The sequence below is a fragment of the Hetaerina americana genome, unplaced genomic scaffold (genome assembly GCF_022747635.1).
Source record: "Hetaerina americana unplaced genomic scaffold, ioHetAmer1.1.p SCAF_7, whole genome shotgun sequence".
Classification (NCBI taxonomy): domain Eukaryota; kingdom Metazoa; phylum Arthropoda; class Insecta; order Odonata; family Calopterygidae; genus Hetaerina; species Hetaerina americana.
In genome coordinates this window covers 53,522,474-53,539,943 of record NW_027287316.1, presented here as the reverse complement: position 1 = coordinate 53,539,943, position 17,470 = coordinate 53,522,474, and the positions used below count along the sequence as shown (strand labels likewise).

General features: G+C 47.3%; 1 protein-coding gene across 1 annotated transcript in view; it reads left to right on the top strand.

The window, feature by feature from the left end:
• Positions 1–17,470, top strand: part of Proc-R (Proctolin receptor) — a 693,100-nt gene that overhangs the window by 580,152 nt on the left and 95,478 nt on the right. The window contains exon 7 of the mRNA XM_071594784.1: positions 1,052–1,226. Within this exon, the coding sequence (XP_071450885.1) occupies positions 1,095–1,226 (132 nt within the window). The 5' untranslated portion in view covers positions 1,052–1,094. The remainder of the gene's footprint in view (positions 1–1,051; positions 1,227–17,470) is intronic.

Sequence of the window (17,470 nt, the reverse complement as noted above, 5' to 3'; positions counted from 1 at the left end):
TGGTGCAGGGAGTTTTTTGATGGCCGGGAAAACGTCCACGATGAGCAGCGATCGAGTTTGCCGGAATCAACGGTGGCTCCAATTGAGGAGATGGTGCGCAATACCCGGAGAATTACCCTTCATGAGATAAAGGAAGGCCTTAATGCAGAGAGTGGCTACTTCTCCGTGCAGAATATTGTGTCGAAGGTCCTCGGTTACAGCAAGGTGGCTCACCAAAGGAGTGTGTTTGCATCATGACAATGTACGTCCACATATGTCACATCAAACGACCACCCCACTCAATGAATTCGGCTGGGATATCATCGACCACCCTCCTTACAGCCCGGAATTTGCCCCCAGGGATTACCACTTGTTTCCCGCTCTCAAAAAACACCTTGGAGAACAGAAATACATTTCAGACAAGGAAGTACAAGAAGCAGTCGTAAGTTGGCTTCGTGACGCGGCGGGAGAAAGGTACGCCGCCGGTATTAAAAACCTGGTTACAAGAATGCAAAAAGTGATTCATCGTCAAGGCGACTATGCCGAAAAATACCTAAATGCTCAGCCTTTCATACGATGTACACACTCAACTTTGACAGCATATTTTGGTTGCCAAATGCTTAAGATGTTTATCTTTTCTGTTGTCCTTCATCATTTTTTTAACCGGCTGAGAAACTATTTTTATTGCGATGTGTACGAGTTTATTGAATGAATAAAATTGTACGGATAAAAATGTTATAGAATAAATACGAGTAAATATAGAAATATAAAAATATAATTAAATAAATAAATATAGATTAATAAAAGTTAAATAAATATAGAAATTTATAAAATAGAATTTTATTCTAGTAGAAAGTGAAACCTATATAAATAAATAATAAACTGAATTGTAACAATAAAATATTTATGATGATAAGGAAAACTTACTCTCGCCAATAATGCGTCATGAGCATCCAAGAAAATGGGGTTTGTGAAACACCTATGTAGTTATTTTTAAAGAAAACTACATTCCCAATGCTTAGTTGCGCCCCCAAATGGCATAATATTAAGATTGTTTTTCTCCGTCCTTCAGGGAGGTTGTTGGTCCGGACTCCTGCCTCACTCATACGTCAACAATGGAGTCCGAAGCAGTGCTCAGCACCATCATGCCCGATCCAACAAACGCTTCGGCCACCGCCCTCCCGGACGACTACGATGAGGCCCAGCCTTATGTTAACTTCCTCAACGGCTCAAGGTTCTGGATACAGGTAAAGAGAGACGCCTTCTCTCCATTAATTTTATTTCCTCCGGTCCCACCTCTTCAATTCGACGCCAAACGGCAAATCTTTTCTCGAATCCCTTCACAGAACATTCAAGGCGTTCGTTAATGTGCAACGTGAGTTAGTAATATTGGACATTTTTTGACGGGAAATAGTTACTCTGGGCCAGTGAGACCAGAATTTCTGTATCGTCGGCGAGGTTTTTGTTTCATTTCGACTCTGTGCGTTTCCTCAAATCCCAAATTTTTGCGTATGGATTCGCTTGTGTAATAAGTATAAATTTATTTTTACATTTGTGTGTCTTGAAGTAAGGTTAAGATTTGGAGAAGCTTTGTTTTTTTGGTTTCTAAGGAAGGTTTTTGAACTATGGTTGTGTTGCAGTAATTGATGGTATCTTTTGAGATTTGTGACCACTTGCTCGGTTGATTCCTTTTGACCTGTTACGTATGAACTTGAAGCGATTTTAATTTTAACACGAGTTCAAAGAAATCAGATTTATAAAGCATGGCTCTGATTACTTCTCCATTCGATTTTAGGTATTGTATTGCTTTCCTAATCGTTGAATAATTTGAGGGAGAGATTGAGAAAGTGAACGAGGTAAATGTGACGGAGCCTATTGCCTATAGGACATTCATGTTTAATGTGGGGTGCAATTTTTTTTAGTGTCAACAATAGCGTAGAGTCATTTGATGAAAAAATGATAAAATTCTGAATAAATACTTTTTAGCAGCGAAAAATATTCATCAGAATTATTATATCCAAATGAAAACGTTTTATAATGAAATACATGGTCCTCTGCACAAAACTTATGAAACTTCATGATGTATTCTGAATATTAAAACTAAATGTTGCTGAATTTTATTAAAAACCGATTATTTTCGTCGAACACTCGACGTCAGCAGGTATTATGATGTCGCCAGTTCGACGAAACTGGTAATTTTAATGAAATTCAATGGGACTTAGAAAGTTTATATTTTCCAATACCACGTTTTTAATGCCAATATATAAGAAAATTGATTAAATAACAATTAGCTTGTATTAACTGATTGCACATCTCACAAAAATGCTTCGAAAACATCATTTTTGCTTTTTTATGCACTCCATCTTTCTGCTTCTTATGTCGGGAGAAAATTACCGGAGGTTTTGTGCATTTTGTTAAACAATTTTAATTTTAATTTGAAGGCGTTTCACGCACCTAACAACACTGCATTCATTATCTTGATCTTTCATTGTTAAAATTTTGTTTGTTTGCGCCCCCGAATGCATAGCCAAGTGGAATTTCGTGATTATTTTCTATCAGGTTCCTTTTTGTAGTAATGCGACAGTTGTTTCTTCGGTTTGAATAAATCCTTAGACTATCTTCGCAAGCATGTGAAAACAGAAAAGGTAGGGTGAGATCCACTTTTGTAGTTTTATGCATATAGAGTGGAACTAGGCAGGCACATGTTCCCATAAAAAGCGCTGCATTTCGAAACCTAAAAGAGGTAAAAATGGCGAAAATTTAAGAGGTTCCTGGGTGACGCATACGACATGGATGCTTTAGTTTTAGTACTAAAACAATGCGTAAATGGGGAGGACTAACTCGGAATATTCCACTAGAATTTTTTTTATTTTTCAGGACTATGGTTGATGAAGTTTTGACGAAACCATAGTCGTGAAAAATAAATATTCTAGTGGAATCTGCCGAGTTAATCCTCCCTCATTAACGCCTAGTATGAAAGACTACCATCAAGTAATGCCTGAGACAATATCTTACTACCGTTGATTTGTCCTTTGACCACTTCATTTGGCTATTATAAAAACTGGATAGACCACACACACCCCATGATGCTGTATGAACCAATGTAATATAGTACTCTGTACATGATGAAGTTGCCACAAGTCAAAAGCCAGGTCTTATTGATAAATTTTCTCTATGGAAAACAAATTGTCTTTCAAAAATATCAGAATTGAAGAATTCCACGAATACGATCCCCGTGAGCATTACGTTTATGAGATTCTCCATTTATAGCCAAGTCTTCAATGGACGGGGAATTGTATGGAAACCAGTGTTTCCTATATTTGTATACGTATAAAATCAGAGTCCACATTTGTGCAGGGCTTAGACGTTAGGTTTATAATAGTATTCAGTTTTATTTCGTTTTCTATACGTTGTCTTATTGTTACCCATTGCTAAAAAAATAATTTTCAAAGTTATGAGCTTCCTTTCGCAGTCTCCCATTCATTCTCTCCGATGATTGTGAATGGTATTTTTTTTTAATTCTAGGCTTTGGAATTGTTTATGATTTTTAATCGCGAATTGAGTAACAGTTTTTTTCGTATGTTCGCATTATGCACGTGTACATTTCCGAAATGGGTCACCACCCCTTTATCTCCAGAGAATTAACTGCGGTAGAATTGGTAAACTGAGACTTTTGAACTGTAAGCTAGCAATTGTTTTCATATTCATCAAGACAAAATCATGAACTTAGTATAATTAATAGTACGATTTTAAATGTTTTCTCTAAATTAAAAAAAGCGTAAGAATCGTAATAAGACATCTCAACAGACATATCTCCCTGCCCCTCTTATTTCCCCTAATTTCCCCAACCCCAATATTTTACCACCTTGCCCTCTCCATCAACTTTCAAAGTTTACTTGAGAACTGACCCTATTGCTCTCTTTCCGTGATCAAGCACTCAACATGCTACACATCTTTGATGAGGTAAAATATCGGTATTGTAATTTTTCTTCGCTTTTACCGATCATAGAAAATTTAATATATGTGTGTGTGTGTGTGTGTGTGTGTGTGTGTGTGTGTGTGTGTGTGTGTGTGTGTGTGTGTGTGTGTGTGTGTGTGTGTGTGTGTGTGTGTGTGTGTGTGTGTGTGTGTGTGTGTGTGTGTGTGTGTGTGTGTGTGTGTGTGTGTGTGTGTGTGTGTGTGTGTGTGTGTGTGTGTGTGTGTGTGTGTGTGTGTGTGTGTGTGTGTGTGTGTGTGTGTGTGTGTGTGTGTGTGTGTGTGTGTGTGTGTGTGTGTGTGTGTGTGTGTGTGTGTGTGTGTGTGTGTGTGTGTGTGTGTGTGTGTGTGTGTGTGTGTGTGTGTGTGTGTGTGTGTGTGTGTGTGTGTGTGTGTGTGTGTGTGTGTGTGTGTGTGTGTGTGTGTGTGTGTGTGTGTGTGTGTGTGTGTGTGTGTGTGTGTGTGTGTGTGTGTGTGTGTGTGTGTGTGTGTGTGTGTGTGTGTGTGTGTGTGTGTGTGTGTGTGTGTGTGTGTGTGTGTGTGTGTGTGTGTGTGTGTGTGTGTGTGTGTGTGTGTGTGTGTGTGTGTGTGTGTGTGTGTGTGTGTGTGTGTGTGTGTGTGTGTGTGTGTGTGTGTGTGTGTGTGTGTGTGTGTGTGTGTGTGTGTGTGTGTGTGTGTGTGTGTGTGTGTGTGTGTGTGTGTGTGTGTGTGTGTGTGTGTGTGTGTGTGTGTGTGTGTGTGTGTGTGTGTGTGTGTGTGTGTGTGTGTGTGTGTGTGTGTGTGTGTGTGTGTGTGTGTGTGTGTGTGTGTGTGTGTGTGTGTGTGTGTGTGTGTGTGTGTGTGTGTGTGTGTGTGTGTGTGTGTGTGTGTGTGTGTGTGTGTGTGTGTGTGTGTGTGTGTGTGTGTGTGTGTGTGTGTGTGTGTGTGTGTGTGTGTGTGTGTGTGTGTGTGTGTGTGTGTGTGTGTGTGTGTGTGTGTGTGTGTGTGTGTGTGTGTGTGTGTGTGTGTGTGTGTGTGTGTGTGTGTGTGTGTGTGTGTGTGTGTGTGTGTGTGTGTGTGTGTGTGTGTGTGTGTGTGTGTGTGTGTGTGTGTGTGTGTGTGTGTGTGTGTGTGTGTGTGTGTGTGTGTGTGTGTGTGTGTGTGTGTGTGTGTGTGTGTGTGTGTGTGTGTGTGTGTGTGTGTGTGTGTGTGTGTGTGTGTGTGTGTGTGTGTGTGTGTGTGTGTGTGTGTGTGTGTGTGTGTGTGTGTGTGTGTGTGTGTGTGTGTGTGTGTGTGTGTGTGTGTGTGTGTGTGTGTGTGTGTGTGTGTGTGTGTGTGTGTGTGTGTGTGTGTGTGTGTGTGTGTGTGTGTGTGTGTGTGTGTGTGTGTGTGTGTGTGTGTGTGTGTGTGTGTGTGTGTGTGTGTGTGTGTGTGTGTGTGTGTGTGTGTGTGTGTGTGTGTGTGTGTGTGTGTGTGTGTGTGTGTGTGTGTGTGTGTGTGTGTGTGTGTGTGTGTGTGTGTGTGTGTGTGTGTGTGTGTGTGTGTGTGTGTGTGTGTGTGTGTGTGTGTGTGTGTGTGTGTGTGTGTGTGTGTGTGTGTGTGTGTGTGTGTGTGTGTGTGTGTGTGTGTGTGTGTGTGTGTGTGTGTGTGTGTGTGTGTGTGTGTGTGTGTGTGTGTGTGTGTGTGTGTGTGTGTGTGTGTGTGTGTGTGTGTGTGTGTGTGTGTGTGTGTGTGTGTGTGTGTGTGTGTGTGTGTGTGTGTGTGTGTGTGTGTGTGTGTGTGTGTGTGTGTGTGTGTGTGTGTGTGTGTGTGTGTGTGTGTGTGTGTGTGTGTGTGTGTGTGTGTGTGTGTGTGTGTGTGTGTGTGTGTGTGTGTGTGTGTGTGTGTGTGTGTGTGTGTGTGTGTGTGTGTGTGTGTGTGTGTGTGTGTGTGTGTGTGTGTGTGTGTGTGTGTGTGTGTGTGTGTGTGTGTGTGTGTGTGTGTGTGTGTGTGTGTGTGTGTGTGTGTGTGTGTGTGTGTGTGTGTGTGTGTGTGTGTGTGTGTGTGTGTGTGTGTGTGTGTGTGTGTGTGTGTGTGTGTGTGTGTGTGTGTGTGTGTGTGTGTGTGTGTGTGTGTGTGTGTGTGTGTGTGTGTGTGTGTGTGTGTGTGTGTGTGTGTGTGTGTGTGTGTGTGTGTGTGTGTGTGTGTGTGTGTGTGTGTGTGTGTGTGTGTGTGTGTGTGTGTGTGTGTGTGTGTGTGTGTGTGTGTGTGTGTGTGTGTGTGTGTGTGTGTGTGTGTGTGTGTGTGTGTGTGTGTGTGTGTGTGTGTGTGTGTGTGTGTGTGTGTGTGTGTGTGTGTGTGTGTGTGTGTGTGTGTGTGTGTGTGTGTGTGTGTGTGTGTGTGTGTGTGTGTGTGTGTGTGTGTGTGTGTGTGTGTGTGTGTGTGTGTGTGTGTGTGTGTGTGTGTGTGTGTGTGTGTGTGTGTGTGTGTGTGTGTGTGTGTGTGTGTGTGTGTGTGTGTGTGTGTGTGTGTGTGTGTGTGTGTGTGTGTGTGTGTGTGTGTGTGTGTGTGTGTGTGTGTGTGTGTGTGTGTGTGTGTGTGTGTGTGTGTGTGTGTGTGTGTGTGTGTGTGTGTGTGTGTGTGTGTGTGTGTGTGTGTGTGTGTGTGTGTGTGTGTGTGTGTGTGTGTGTGTGTGTGTGTGTGTGTGTGTGTGTGTGTGTGTGTGTGTGTGTGTGTGTGTGTGTGTGTGTGTGTGTGTGTGTGTGTGTGTGTGTGTGTGTGTGTGTGTGTGTGTGTGTGTGTGTGTGTGTGTGTGTGTGTGTGTGTGTGTGTGTGTGTGTGTGTGTGTGTGTGTGTGTGTGTGTGTGTGTGTGTGTGTGTGTGTGTGTGTGTGTGTGTGTGTGTGTGTGTGTGTGTGTGTGTGTGTGTGTGTGTGTGTGTGTGTGTGTGTGTGTGTGTGTGTGTGTGTGTGTGTGTGTGTGTGTGTGTGTGTGTGTGTGTGTGTGTGTGTGTGTGTGTGTGTGTGTGTGTGTGTGTGTGTGTGTGTGTGTGTGTGTGTGTGTGTGTGTGTGTGTGTGTGTGTGTGTGTGTGTGTGTGTGTGTGTGTGTGTGTGTGTGTGTGTGTGTGTGTGTGTGTGTGTGTGTGTGTGTGTGTGTGTGTGTGTGTGTGTGTGTGTGTGTGTGTGTGTGTGTGTGTGTGTGTGTGTGTGTGTGTGTGTGTGTGTGTGTGTGTGTGTGTGTGTGTGTGTGTGTGTGTGTGTGTGTGTGTGTGTGTGTGTGTGTGTGTGTGTGTGTGTGTGTGTGTGTGTGTGTGTGTGTGTGTGTGTGTGTGTGTGTGTGTGTGTGTGTGTGTGTGTGTGTGTGTGTGTGTGTGTGTGTGTGTGTGTGTGTGTGTGTGTGTGTGTGTGTGTGTGTGTGTGTGTGTGTGTGTGTGTGTGTGTGTGTGTGTGTGTGTGTGTGTGTGTGTGTGTGTGTGTGTGTGTGTGTGTGTGTGTGTGTGTGTGTGTGTGTGTGTGTGTGTGTGTGTGTGTGTGTGTGTGTGTGTGTGTGTGTGTGTGTGTGTGTGTGTGTGTGTGTGTGTGTGTGTGTGTGTGTGTGTGTGTGTGTGTGTGTGTGTGTGTGTGTGTGTGTGTGTGTGTGTGTGTGTGTGTGTGTGTGTGTGTGTGTGTGTGTGTGTGTGTGTGTGTGTGTGTGTGTGTGTGTGTGTGTGTGTGTGTGTGTGTGTGTGTGTGTGTGTGTGTGTGTGTGTGTGTGTGTGTGTGTGTGTGTGTGTGTGTGTGTGTGTGTGTGTGTGTGTGTGTGTGTGTGTGTGTGTGTGTGTGTGTGTGTGTGTGTGTGTGTGTGTGTGTGTGTGTGTGTGTGTGTGTGTGTGTGTGTGTGTGTGTGTGTGTGTGTGTGTGTGTGTGTGTGTGTGTGTGTGTGTGTGTGTGTGTGTGTGTGTGTGTGTGTGTGTGTGTGTGTGTGTGTGTGTGTGTGTGTGTGTGTGTGTGTGTGTGTGTGTGTGTGTGTGTGTGTGTGTGTGTGTGTGTGTGTGTGTGTGTGTGTGTGTGTGTGTGTGTGTGTGTGTGTGTGTGTGTGTGTGTGTGTGTGTGTGTGTGTGTGTGTGTGTGTGTGTGTGTGTGTGTGTGTGTGTGTGTGTGTGTGTGTGTGTGTGTGTGTGTGTGTGTGTGTGTGTGTGTGTGTGTGTGTGTGTGTGTGTGTGTGTGTGTGTGTGTGTGTGTGTGTGTGTGTGTGTGTGTGTGTGTGTGTGTGTGTGTGTGTGTGTGTGTGTGTGTGTGTGTGTGTGTGTGTGTGTGTGTGTGTGTGTGTGTGTGTGTGTGTGTGTGTGTGTGTGTGTGTGTGTGTGTGTGTGTGTGTGTGTGTGTGTGTGTGTGTGTGTGTGTGTGTGTGTGTGTGTGTGTGTGTGTGTGTGTGTGTGTGTGTGTGTGTGTGTGTGTGTGTGTGTGTGTGTGTGTGTGTGTGTGTGTGTGTGTGTGTGTGTGTGTGTGTGTGTGTGTGTGTGTGTGTGTGTGTGTGTGTGTGTGTGTGTGTGTGTGTGTGTGTGTGTGTGTGTGTGTGTGTGTGTGTGTGTGTGTGTGTGTGTGTGTGTGTGTGTGTGTGTGTGTGTGTGTGTGTGTGTGTGTGTGTGTGTGTGTGTGTGTGTGTGTGTGTGTGTGTGTGTGTGTGTGTGTGTGTGTGTGTGTGTGTGTGTGTGTGTGTGTGTGTGTGTGTGTGTGTGTGTGTGTGTGTGTGTGTGTGTGTGTGTGTGTGTGTGTGTGTGTGTGTGTGTGTGTGTGTGTGTGTGTGTGTGTGTGTGTGTGTGTGTGTGTGTGTGTGTGTGTGTGTGTGTGTGTGTGTGTGTGTGTGTGTGTGTGTGTGTGTGTGTGTGTGTGTGTGTGTGTGTGTGTGTGTGTGTGTGTGTGTGTGTGTGTGTGTGTGTGTGTGTGTGTGTGTGTGTGTGTGTGTGTGTGTGTGTGTGTGTGTGTGTGTGTGTGTGTGTGTGTGTGTGTGTGTGTGTGTGTGTGTGTGTGTGTGTGTGTGTGTGTGTGTGTGTGTGTGTGTGTGTGTGTGTGTGTGTGTGTGTGTGTGTGTGTGTGTGTGTGTGTGTGTGTGTGTGTGTGTGTGTGTGTGTGTGTGTGTGTGTGTGTGTGTGTGTGTGTGTGTGTGTGTGTGTGTGTGTGTGTGTGTGTGTGTGTGTGTGTGTGTGTGTGTGTGTGTGTGTGTGTGTGTGTGTGTGTGTGTGTGTGTGTGTGTGTGTGTGTGTGTGTGTGTGTGTGTGTGTGTGTGTGTGTGTGTGTGTGTGTGTGTGTGTGTGTGTGTGTGTGTGTGTGTGTGTGTGTGTGTGTGTGTGTGTGTGTGTGTGTGTGTGTGTGTGTGTGTGTGTGTGTGTGTGTGTGTGTGTGTGTGTGTGTGTGTGTGTGTGTGTGTGTGTGTGTGTGTGTGTGTGTGTGTGTGTGTGTGTGTGTGTGTGTGTGTGTGTGTGTGTGTGTGTGTGTGTGTGTGTGTGTGTGTGTGTGTGTGTGTGTGTGTGTGTGTGTGTGTGTGTGTGTGTGTGTGTGTGTGTGTGTGTGTGTGTGTGTGTGTGTGTGTGTGTGTGTGTGTGTGTGTGTGTGTGTGTGTGTGTGTGTGTGTGTGTGTGTGTGTGTGTGTGTGTGTGTGTGTGTGTGTGTGTGTGTGTGTGTGTGTGTGTGTGTGTGTGTGTGTGTGTGTGTGTGTGTGTGTGTGTGTGTGTGTGTGTGTGTGTGTGTGTGTGTGTGTGTGTGTGTGTGTGTGTGTGTGTGTGTGTGTGTGTGTGTGTGTGTGTGTGTGTGTGTGTGTGTGTGTGTGTGTGTGTGTGTGTGTGTGTGTGTGTGTGTGTGTGTGTGTGTGTGTGTGTGTGTGTGTGTGTGTGTGTGTGTGTGTGTGTGTGTGTGTGTGTGTGTGTGTGTGTGTGTGTGTGTGTGTGTGTGTGTGTGTGTGTGTGTGTGTGTGTGTGTGTGTGTGTGTGTGTGTGTGTGTGTGTGTGTGTGTGTGTGTGTGTGTGTGTGTGTGTGTGTGTGTGTGTGTGTGTGTGTGTGTGTGTGTGTGTGTGTGTGTGTGTGTGTGTGTGTGTGTGTGTGTGTGTGTGTGTGTGTGTGTGTGTGTGTGTGTGTGTGTGTGTGTGTGTGTGTGTGTGTGTGTGTGTGTGTGTGTGTGTGTGTGTGTGTGTGTGTGTGTGTGTGTGTGTGTGTGTGTGTGTGTGTGTGTGTGTGTGTGTGTGTGTGTGTGTGTGTGTGTGTGTGTGTGTGTGTGTGTGTGTGTGTGTGTGTGTGTGTGTGTGTGTGTGTGTGTGTGTGTGTGTGTGTGTGTGTGTGTGTGTGTGTGTGTGTGTGTGTGTGTGTGTGTGTGTGTGTGTGTGTGTGTGTGTGTGTGTGTGTGTGTGTGTGTGTGTGTGTGTGTGTGTGTGTGTGTGTGTGTGTGTGTGTGTGTGTGTGTGTGTGTGTGTGTGTGTGTGTGTGTGTGTGTGTGTGTGTGTGTGTGTGTGTGTGTGTGTGTGTGTGTGTGTGTGTGTGTGTGTGTGTGTGTGTGTGTGTGTGTGTGTGTGTGTGTGTGTGTGTGTGTGTGTGTGTGTGTGTGTGTGTGTGTGTGTGTGTGTGTGTGTGTGTGTGTGTGTGTGTGTGTGTGTGTGTGTGTGTGTGTGTGTGTGTGTGTGTGTGTGTGTGTGTGTGTGTGTGTGTGTGTGTGTGTGTGTGTGTGTGTGTGTGTGTGTGTGTGTGTGTGTGTGTGTGTGTGTGTGTGTGTGTGTGTGTGTGTGTGTGTGTGTGTGTGTGTGTGTGTGTGTGTGTGTGTGTGTGTGTGTGTGTGTGTGTGTGTGTGTGTGTGTGTGTGTGTGTGTGTGTGTGTGTGTGTGTGTGTGTGTGTGTGTGTGTGTGTGTGTGTGTGTGTGTGTGTGTGTGTGTGTGTGTGTGTGTGTGTGTGTGTGTGTGTGTGTGTGTGTGTGTGTGTGTGTGTGTGTGTGTGTGTGTGTGTGTGTGTGTGTGTGTGTGTGTGTGTGTGTGTGTGTGTGTGTGTGTGTGTGTGTGTGTGTGTGTGTGTGTGTGTGTGTGTGTGTGTGTGTGTGTGTGTGTGTGTGTGTGTGTGTGTGTGTGTGTGTGTGTGTGTGTGTGTGTGTGTGTGTGTGTGTGTGTGTGTGTGTGTGTGTGTGTGTGTGTGTGTGTGTGTGTGTGTGTGTGTGTGTGTGTGTGTGTGTGTGTGTGTGTGTGTGTGTGTGTGTGTGTGTGTGTGTGTGTGTGTGTGTGTGTGTGTGTGTGTGTGTGTGTGTGTGTGTGTGTGTGTGTGTGTGTGTGTGTGTGTGTGTGTGTGTGTGTGTGTGTGTGTGTGTGTGTGTGTGTGTGTGTGTGTGTGTGTGTGTGTGTGTGTGTGTGTGTGTGTGTGTGTGTGTGTGTGTGTGTGTGTGTGTGTGTGTGTGTGTGTGTGTGTGTGTGTGTGTGTGTGTGTGTGTGTGTGTGTGTGTGTGTGTGTGTGTGTGTGTGTGTGTGTGTGTGTGTGTGTGTGTGTGTGTGTGTGTGTGTGTGTGTGTGTGTGTGTGTGTGTGTGTGTGTGTGTGTGTGTGTGTGTGTGTGTGTGTGTGTGTGTGTGTGTGTGTGTGTGTGTGTGTGTGTGTGTGTGTGTGTGTGTGTGTGTGTGTGTGTGTGTGTGTGTGTGTGTGTGTGTGTGTGTGTGTGTGTGTGTGTGTGTGTGTGTGTGTGTGTGTGTGTGTGTGTGTGTGTGTGTGTGTGTGTGTGTGTGTGTGTGTGTGTGTGTGTGTGTGTGTGTGTGTGTGTGTGTGTGTGTGTGTGTGTGTGTGTGTGTGTGTGTGTGTGTGTGTGTGTGTGTGTGTGTGTGTGTGTGTGTGTGTGTGTGTGTGTGTGTGTGTGTGTGTGTGTGTGTGTGTGTGTGTGTGTGTGTGTGTGTGTGTGTGTGTGTGTGTGTGTGTGTGTGTGTGTGTGTGTGTGTGTGTGTGTGTGTTGTTTTTTTTTTTTTTTTTTTTTTTTTTTTTTTTTATAAAGAGTTCAGGGGAAATGCTTTATGCACTGATAGACATGAAACCCTCATGTTTCCTGTCCCTCGTGTCGGACTCCCACCGACTAAAACCCCTCGTCTCTTCCTCTGTGGTCTTTATTTTCTCCTGCGGTACTGCTGGTGGCTTATTACTTCGCAGGAGACACCATTAGCCGTAGCTTTTCCTATAGTTTTTATGCTTCCGTTTCCATTGTTGCGCTCCTGGCGCGCTCTGCTCGTCGTAGCTCGCGCTCTGCTCGTCGTAGCTCCTTCATGATGGCTGTAATGTAGTCGCAAATCACGCTCCAGGTGACTTCCGACGTGATCATATGTTCCACCAAGGTCTCTGGCGTAAGTTGAGTGTTTAACTTTAACACAAGTGCATCTCGAGATGCACTGAACCGTGGGCACTCAAAGATCACGTGTTCAGGATTCTCCTCGACTCCTTGGCACGTTGGACAGTACGGCGAATCCTCATGCTTGTATTTGTGCAAATACGCACGATAACACCCATGTCCTGATAGCACCTGCGTGAGGTAGTAATTGAGCTCCCCGTGGGAACGGTTTATCCATTTCGCCACGTTTGGGATAAGCCGGTGCGTCCATCTTCCCTTCATTGATGTGTCCCACAATCTCTGCCATTCATTAACACTCTCTTCTCTTATTTCTTTCCTGGTCTCACCCGGGTTCTCCTGTCGATACCAGTTCTTCCTTTCCTTTGCCAGGAGCTCCACTGGTAACATACTCGAAATGACGTTTATGGCGTCATCGGAAACTGTCCGTTATGGCGTCATCGGAAACTGTCCGAAAAGCGCTTGCCACCCGCAAAGCACTAATCCGGTATGGCGCTGCTAACTTCCTTCGATACCACTTCCTCAGCAGTGCATCAGCCCATATGGGAATCCCATAGGTTAGCACTGAGGTTATAACCGATGCCAGCAGTTGTCTTCTTTTCTGCTTGGGGCCACCAACATTGGGCATAAGCCGTTGCAGTGTGGAAGCCACTAAAGAAGCTTTGCCACTGACTTGCCCCACCTGCTCCTTGAAATTTAGCCTGGCGTCCAGGGTCACCCCCAGATACCGAATGAACGGCCGCGATTTGATCTCGGTATTGCCGGCGTAAAGTGTCACTTTTTCGCACCGCCTTCTGCTTGAAACGAGAACCGCTTCAGTTTTATGATCTGCCAATTCCAATCCGACAGAAAACATCCATTTCCTGATCGCCAAGAAAACCTCCCCGAATATAGCGGTGACTTGCTCCACAAGTTTAGCGGTAATTACCACCGCCAAGTCATCAGCGAATGCCACGAGGCGCACCTCGCGCGGTAGCCTCAGCAGCAGTACCGAATTGTAGAGGATGTTCCACAGGAGTGGCCCCAGTACTGAGCCCTGAGGAACCCCTCCAGTCACTCTATACGTCTTCGGTCCGTCTTCTGTGTTGTACACTAGAAACCTGTTATTCAGGTAACTCGCCACCATCCTCCGAAGACACCATGGAACATTAAACTCCTTTAGAGCCTCCATGACACACTTCCAACTCGCTGAATTAAAGGCATTTTTGATATCAAGTGTGGCAATCAAGCAGTACTGCTTGGAGCCTCTTGCATACCTTTTCCCTGATATTGCGTCCTTTGCAGTACTGACCACCTCGCTTATGGCATCCAACGTAGAGCGGGATTTTCTAAACCCATACTGGGTTTCCGCCAGCAAGGGATCCACGACTTCCTCGATCCTATTATAAATGATCCTTTCAAAGACCTTTCCAACCGTGTCCAACATACAGAGCGGACGATACGATGATGGTTCGTCCGGAGGCTTTTTTCCTTTAGGCAGTAGAACTAGTCTCTGCCATTTCCATTTATCCGGGAATGTTCCTTCCTTGAGACATGCATTATACATATCGAGGAACATCGCAGGTGCAGCCTTGATGGCTATCTTCAGGGCCACGTTTGGGATTCCGTCAATGCCAGGAGCTTTGTTGTTTTTCACCCTTGCTGTTGCAGTGAGCATCTCCTCTTCCGTGATGGCTGGAATTTCCCCGTCTGCCTTCTCCTCGATATCATAACTCTCCTCTTTCTGTTCTGGGAACAGAGTTGATACAATTTTCCCAAGTAGCACTGGACAGGTAGGCGATGGCATGGGCTGGCTCTTCAATCGACTCATGACAACCTTATATGGCCTGCCCCACGGGTCGCTGTCAACCTCACTGATAAGCTCTTTCCAGCTCTCGGTTTTGGCTTCCTTGATGGCCTTTTTGAGTTCTCTTCTAGCGTCCTTGAACTTTTCCTCCATTGTGGCAAACGTGGGTTTCCCTCGGGCCCGTTGAGCTAGTCTGCGGGCCCGGTGACACTTACTTCGAAGACTTGCAATCCCTTCGCTCCACCAGTGTACCGGAGGTCGACTGTCATTATAGTTCTTCCGCGGCATAGTTACATCACAAGCTTCAGTAACCCTTCGCATGACCTCCTCCACCTTTTCCGTCGCGTCTCCATAATTCACAGGACTAGTGTTCAATGCCTCGCAAAAGAGATCAGCTTCGAACAGCTTGGCTCTCCAGCCCCTTGAGTTCGATCTTGGTGGTTTCGCCCCTCGCTTCGCATCCTCGTTTATCTCCCACAGTATGGCCTGATGATCACTGTGGGTGTAAATGTCCTGCACCTTCCACGAGAAACGATCTCCCTTCACTAGACTACTGCTCACAAAGGTGAGGTCAACTATAGATGAGGACTCTCCCTTGACGAAGGTGGGCTCGCTACCTGTGTTGAGTAGGACCACATCTAGAGCCGACCAAGCCTCAAGCAGGGCTTGCCCCCTTGCATTCGTCTTCCTGCTGCCCCAGTCTATCGCCCATGCGTTGAAATCGCCGGCAATGGCTACCGGGAAGCGATCCTTCGCATCTGATACCAGCATGGTAAGGAAATCCTGGAACTCGTCCAGAGTCCAACTGGGTGGTGCATAGCAGCTGTAAAAATGTACACCCTGGACCTTTACTCTCACAAAACCTTGGACCGTCTGGCAGCCAGAATCCTGAAATGGAGACCTCCCGCAAGACCAGATCACAGCCTTTCCAGTTCCATCGAACACCCAAGGTTGGTTACCCAGATGCCTGTAGGGTTCCGAGAGGATGGCCAGGTCCGGCTTCAGCTCCCGCACCGTCTGCATGAGCAGATCCTGTGCTACCCTGCAATGTTGGAGGTTGAGCTGCAGTACCCTCATTTCCTGAGCTTAACAGCAACCTGGAGTGCCCGCACATACACCGGGCATCGACGACTGCCTGCTATATGGCTAGCAAGCTCCATGTCACATTTGCCATCACATAGTGCACAGTGCGCATCCGCCTTGCACTCCGCGATTTTGTGACCTTCTTTGCCGCATTTGATGCAGCACCTTGACCTGTCAACTTCACTTTTGCAGTTTCTAGACAGATGGCCAAAGCCCCAGCACTTGAAGCACTTCAGGGGCCTCACTATCTCTCTTATACGGCAAGAGGTCCATCCAATGCGGATGTGCTCACGCTCCAAGAGCTTCTTGGCCACCAGTGCTGACAGTCTTACGACCGCAGTCTGGGTTCTGTCGTACGTGAACCTGAGTGATTTAACCGATGCCAACGTTATGCCACAGTCTTCGCCAAGGTCGCGCTGGATGGCCTCCAAAACTTCTTCCTTTGTAGTAACTTCGTCCATGTCCTTAATTTCCACATCCAGCTCTTGCGTTTTACACTTGATGGTGGCATTCCCACCCAGAGCCTTCTCCATGACAGAACGCAGTTCAGACGCCTTTTCGGTGCTCTCCTTCGTAAGAACAAAGAGCAAACCACCGCCCTTTGTCCTACGAATCCTATGCACTGAGGTGCTTACATCATTCAGCGCTTGGTCTTTTTTCATATGGCTCAGGATTTCCGCGTAGCTCATTTCGGCTTTCGCCTCAACAATGAGCGCATTCGGCATGGCCCTTCTGCGCTGTTTGGCCGGCCATTGCGGATTATTTAGCTTGTCCTTCTTTTGAGGCCTCCTCTTCTTATTCTGTACCTGCCATTCACCTTCTCTTTCCTCCGGTGATACAAGTAGCGGATACTCCTCTGGTTGTTTTTCCCTCACTTCCACCTGACCCGCCAACTGCGGCATCAGCGGAGTTCTCCCGTTTCCCGCTGCAATTACGCGCAGACCCTTTTCAGATCCCCCTGGCTCCACAGAACCTTTATTGCTCTCCCGCGCACCACGTTTCTCGCGCCGGGTCTGGGTAGATGTCGTATTTGTAGCCTTGTCTTCCACATTCTTGGTCTGCGATGAAGTGGAACGTGTACCTGCTGCAGACCTTATCGGCTTCTGTTCGACAACTTTCGTTGTTCCGCCGAGCTCCGCAATCCGATGCCAACTGGATGTCAGACTCGCCACCTTACTGTGGATGGCTTTATGGACATTGGACTTTCCTCTAATAAACTCACCCAATTCCTGCAGCAAGCCGCCATGTAATTCCAACAAGTTCTGCAGCTGCTGTTTCTCCTCCTCCTCACTTGTCATATGCAGAACAAGGTGTTCAGCCCCTTCAAGTGATAGTTCACTATATTTGTTCACCTTGGTGTCACTTGTAGCATTAGATGCTACAGGGGCCGAGTGACCAACCCCTGCAACACTGCGGTCGTTGGATGACGACGCCTGGGAGCCCGCTTGCTCACTCCCTAACAGCGCCGGTACTGGGGTATCCCTCCCCTGCACCGTAACCAATTCCTTCTGCTGGACTACCATATTTGGTTTATTTTCGGGGTTCCTTCCCCTATTTAGCTTTTCTGTCCGCCCCGGGTATTTTATTTCCCCGGTACCCTCTATTTCTAGCGGGCATTCCCCTATCCGCAACCGGGGGAGGCGCCGGATGGGAGAAGCTAACAAAACTCCACACCGGTGTGTGGAGTGATAGATCTGGAGGCACCTCCCTTCCTCTATGCAAAACCTCGATCGACTGACCAATTCAGGCGTCATCCCACCTATATACCCACCCGGACCCCGAATCCGAGGCCGAGCGGGCATAGGGAGGTAGGACGGTCCGAGAAGGACGGTCGGCCGGGTTTGATTCGGAAGGGATGTACCTCCAGGTCACGTTGCGTGACAGTTCTTTTATTAGAGACATATAAAGATTTAATACATTGTCATTGTTGAAAACCACTCCTCGTCCTTGTGTGTGTGTGTGTGTGTGTGTGTGTGTGTGTGTGTGTGTGTGTGTGTGTGTGTGTGTGTGTGTGTGTGTGTGTGTGTGTGTGTGTGTGTGTGTGTGTGTGTGTGTGTGTGTGTGTGTGTGTGTGTGTGTGTGTGTGTGTGTGTGTGTGTGTGTGTGTGTGTGTGTGTGTGTGTGTGTGTGTGTGTGTGTGTGTGTGTGTGTGTGTGTGTGTGTGTGTGTGTGTGTGTGTGTGTGTGTGTGTGTGTGTGTGTGTGTGTGTGTGTGTGTGTGTGTGTGTGTGTGTGTGTGTGTGTGTGTGTGTGTGTGTGTGTGTGTGTGTGTGTGTGTGTGTGTGTGTGTGTGTGTGTGTGTGTGTGTGTGTGTGTGTGTGTGTGTGTGTGTGTGTGTGTGTGTGTGTGTGTGTGTGTGT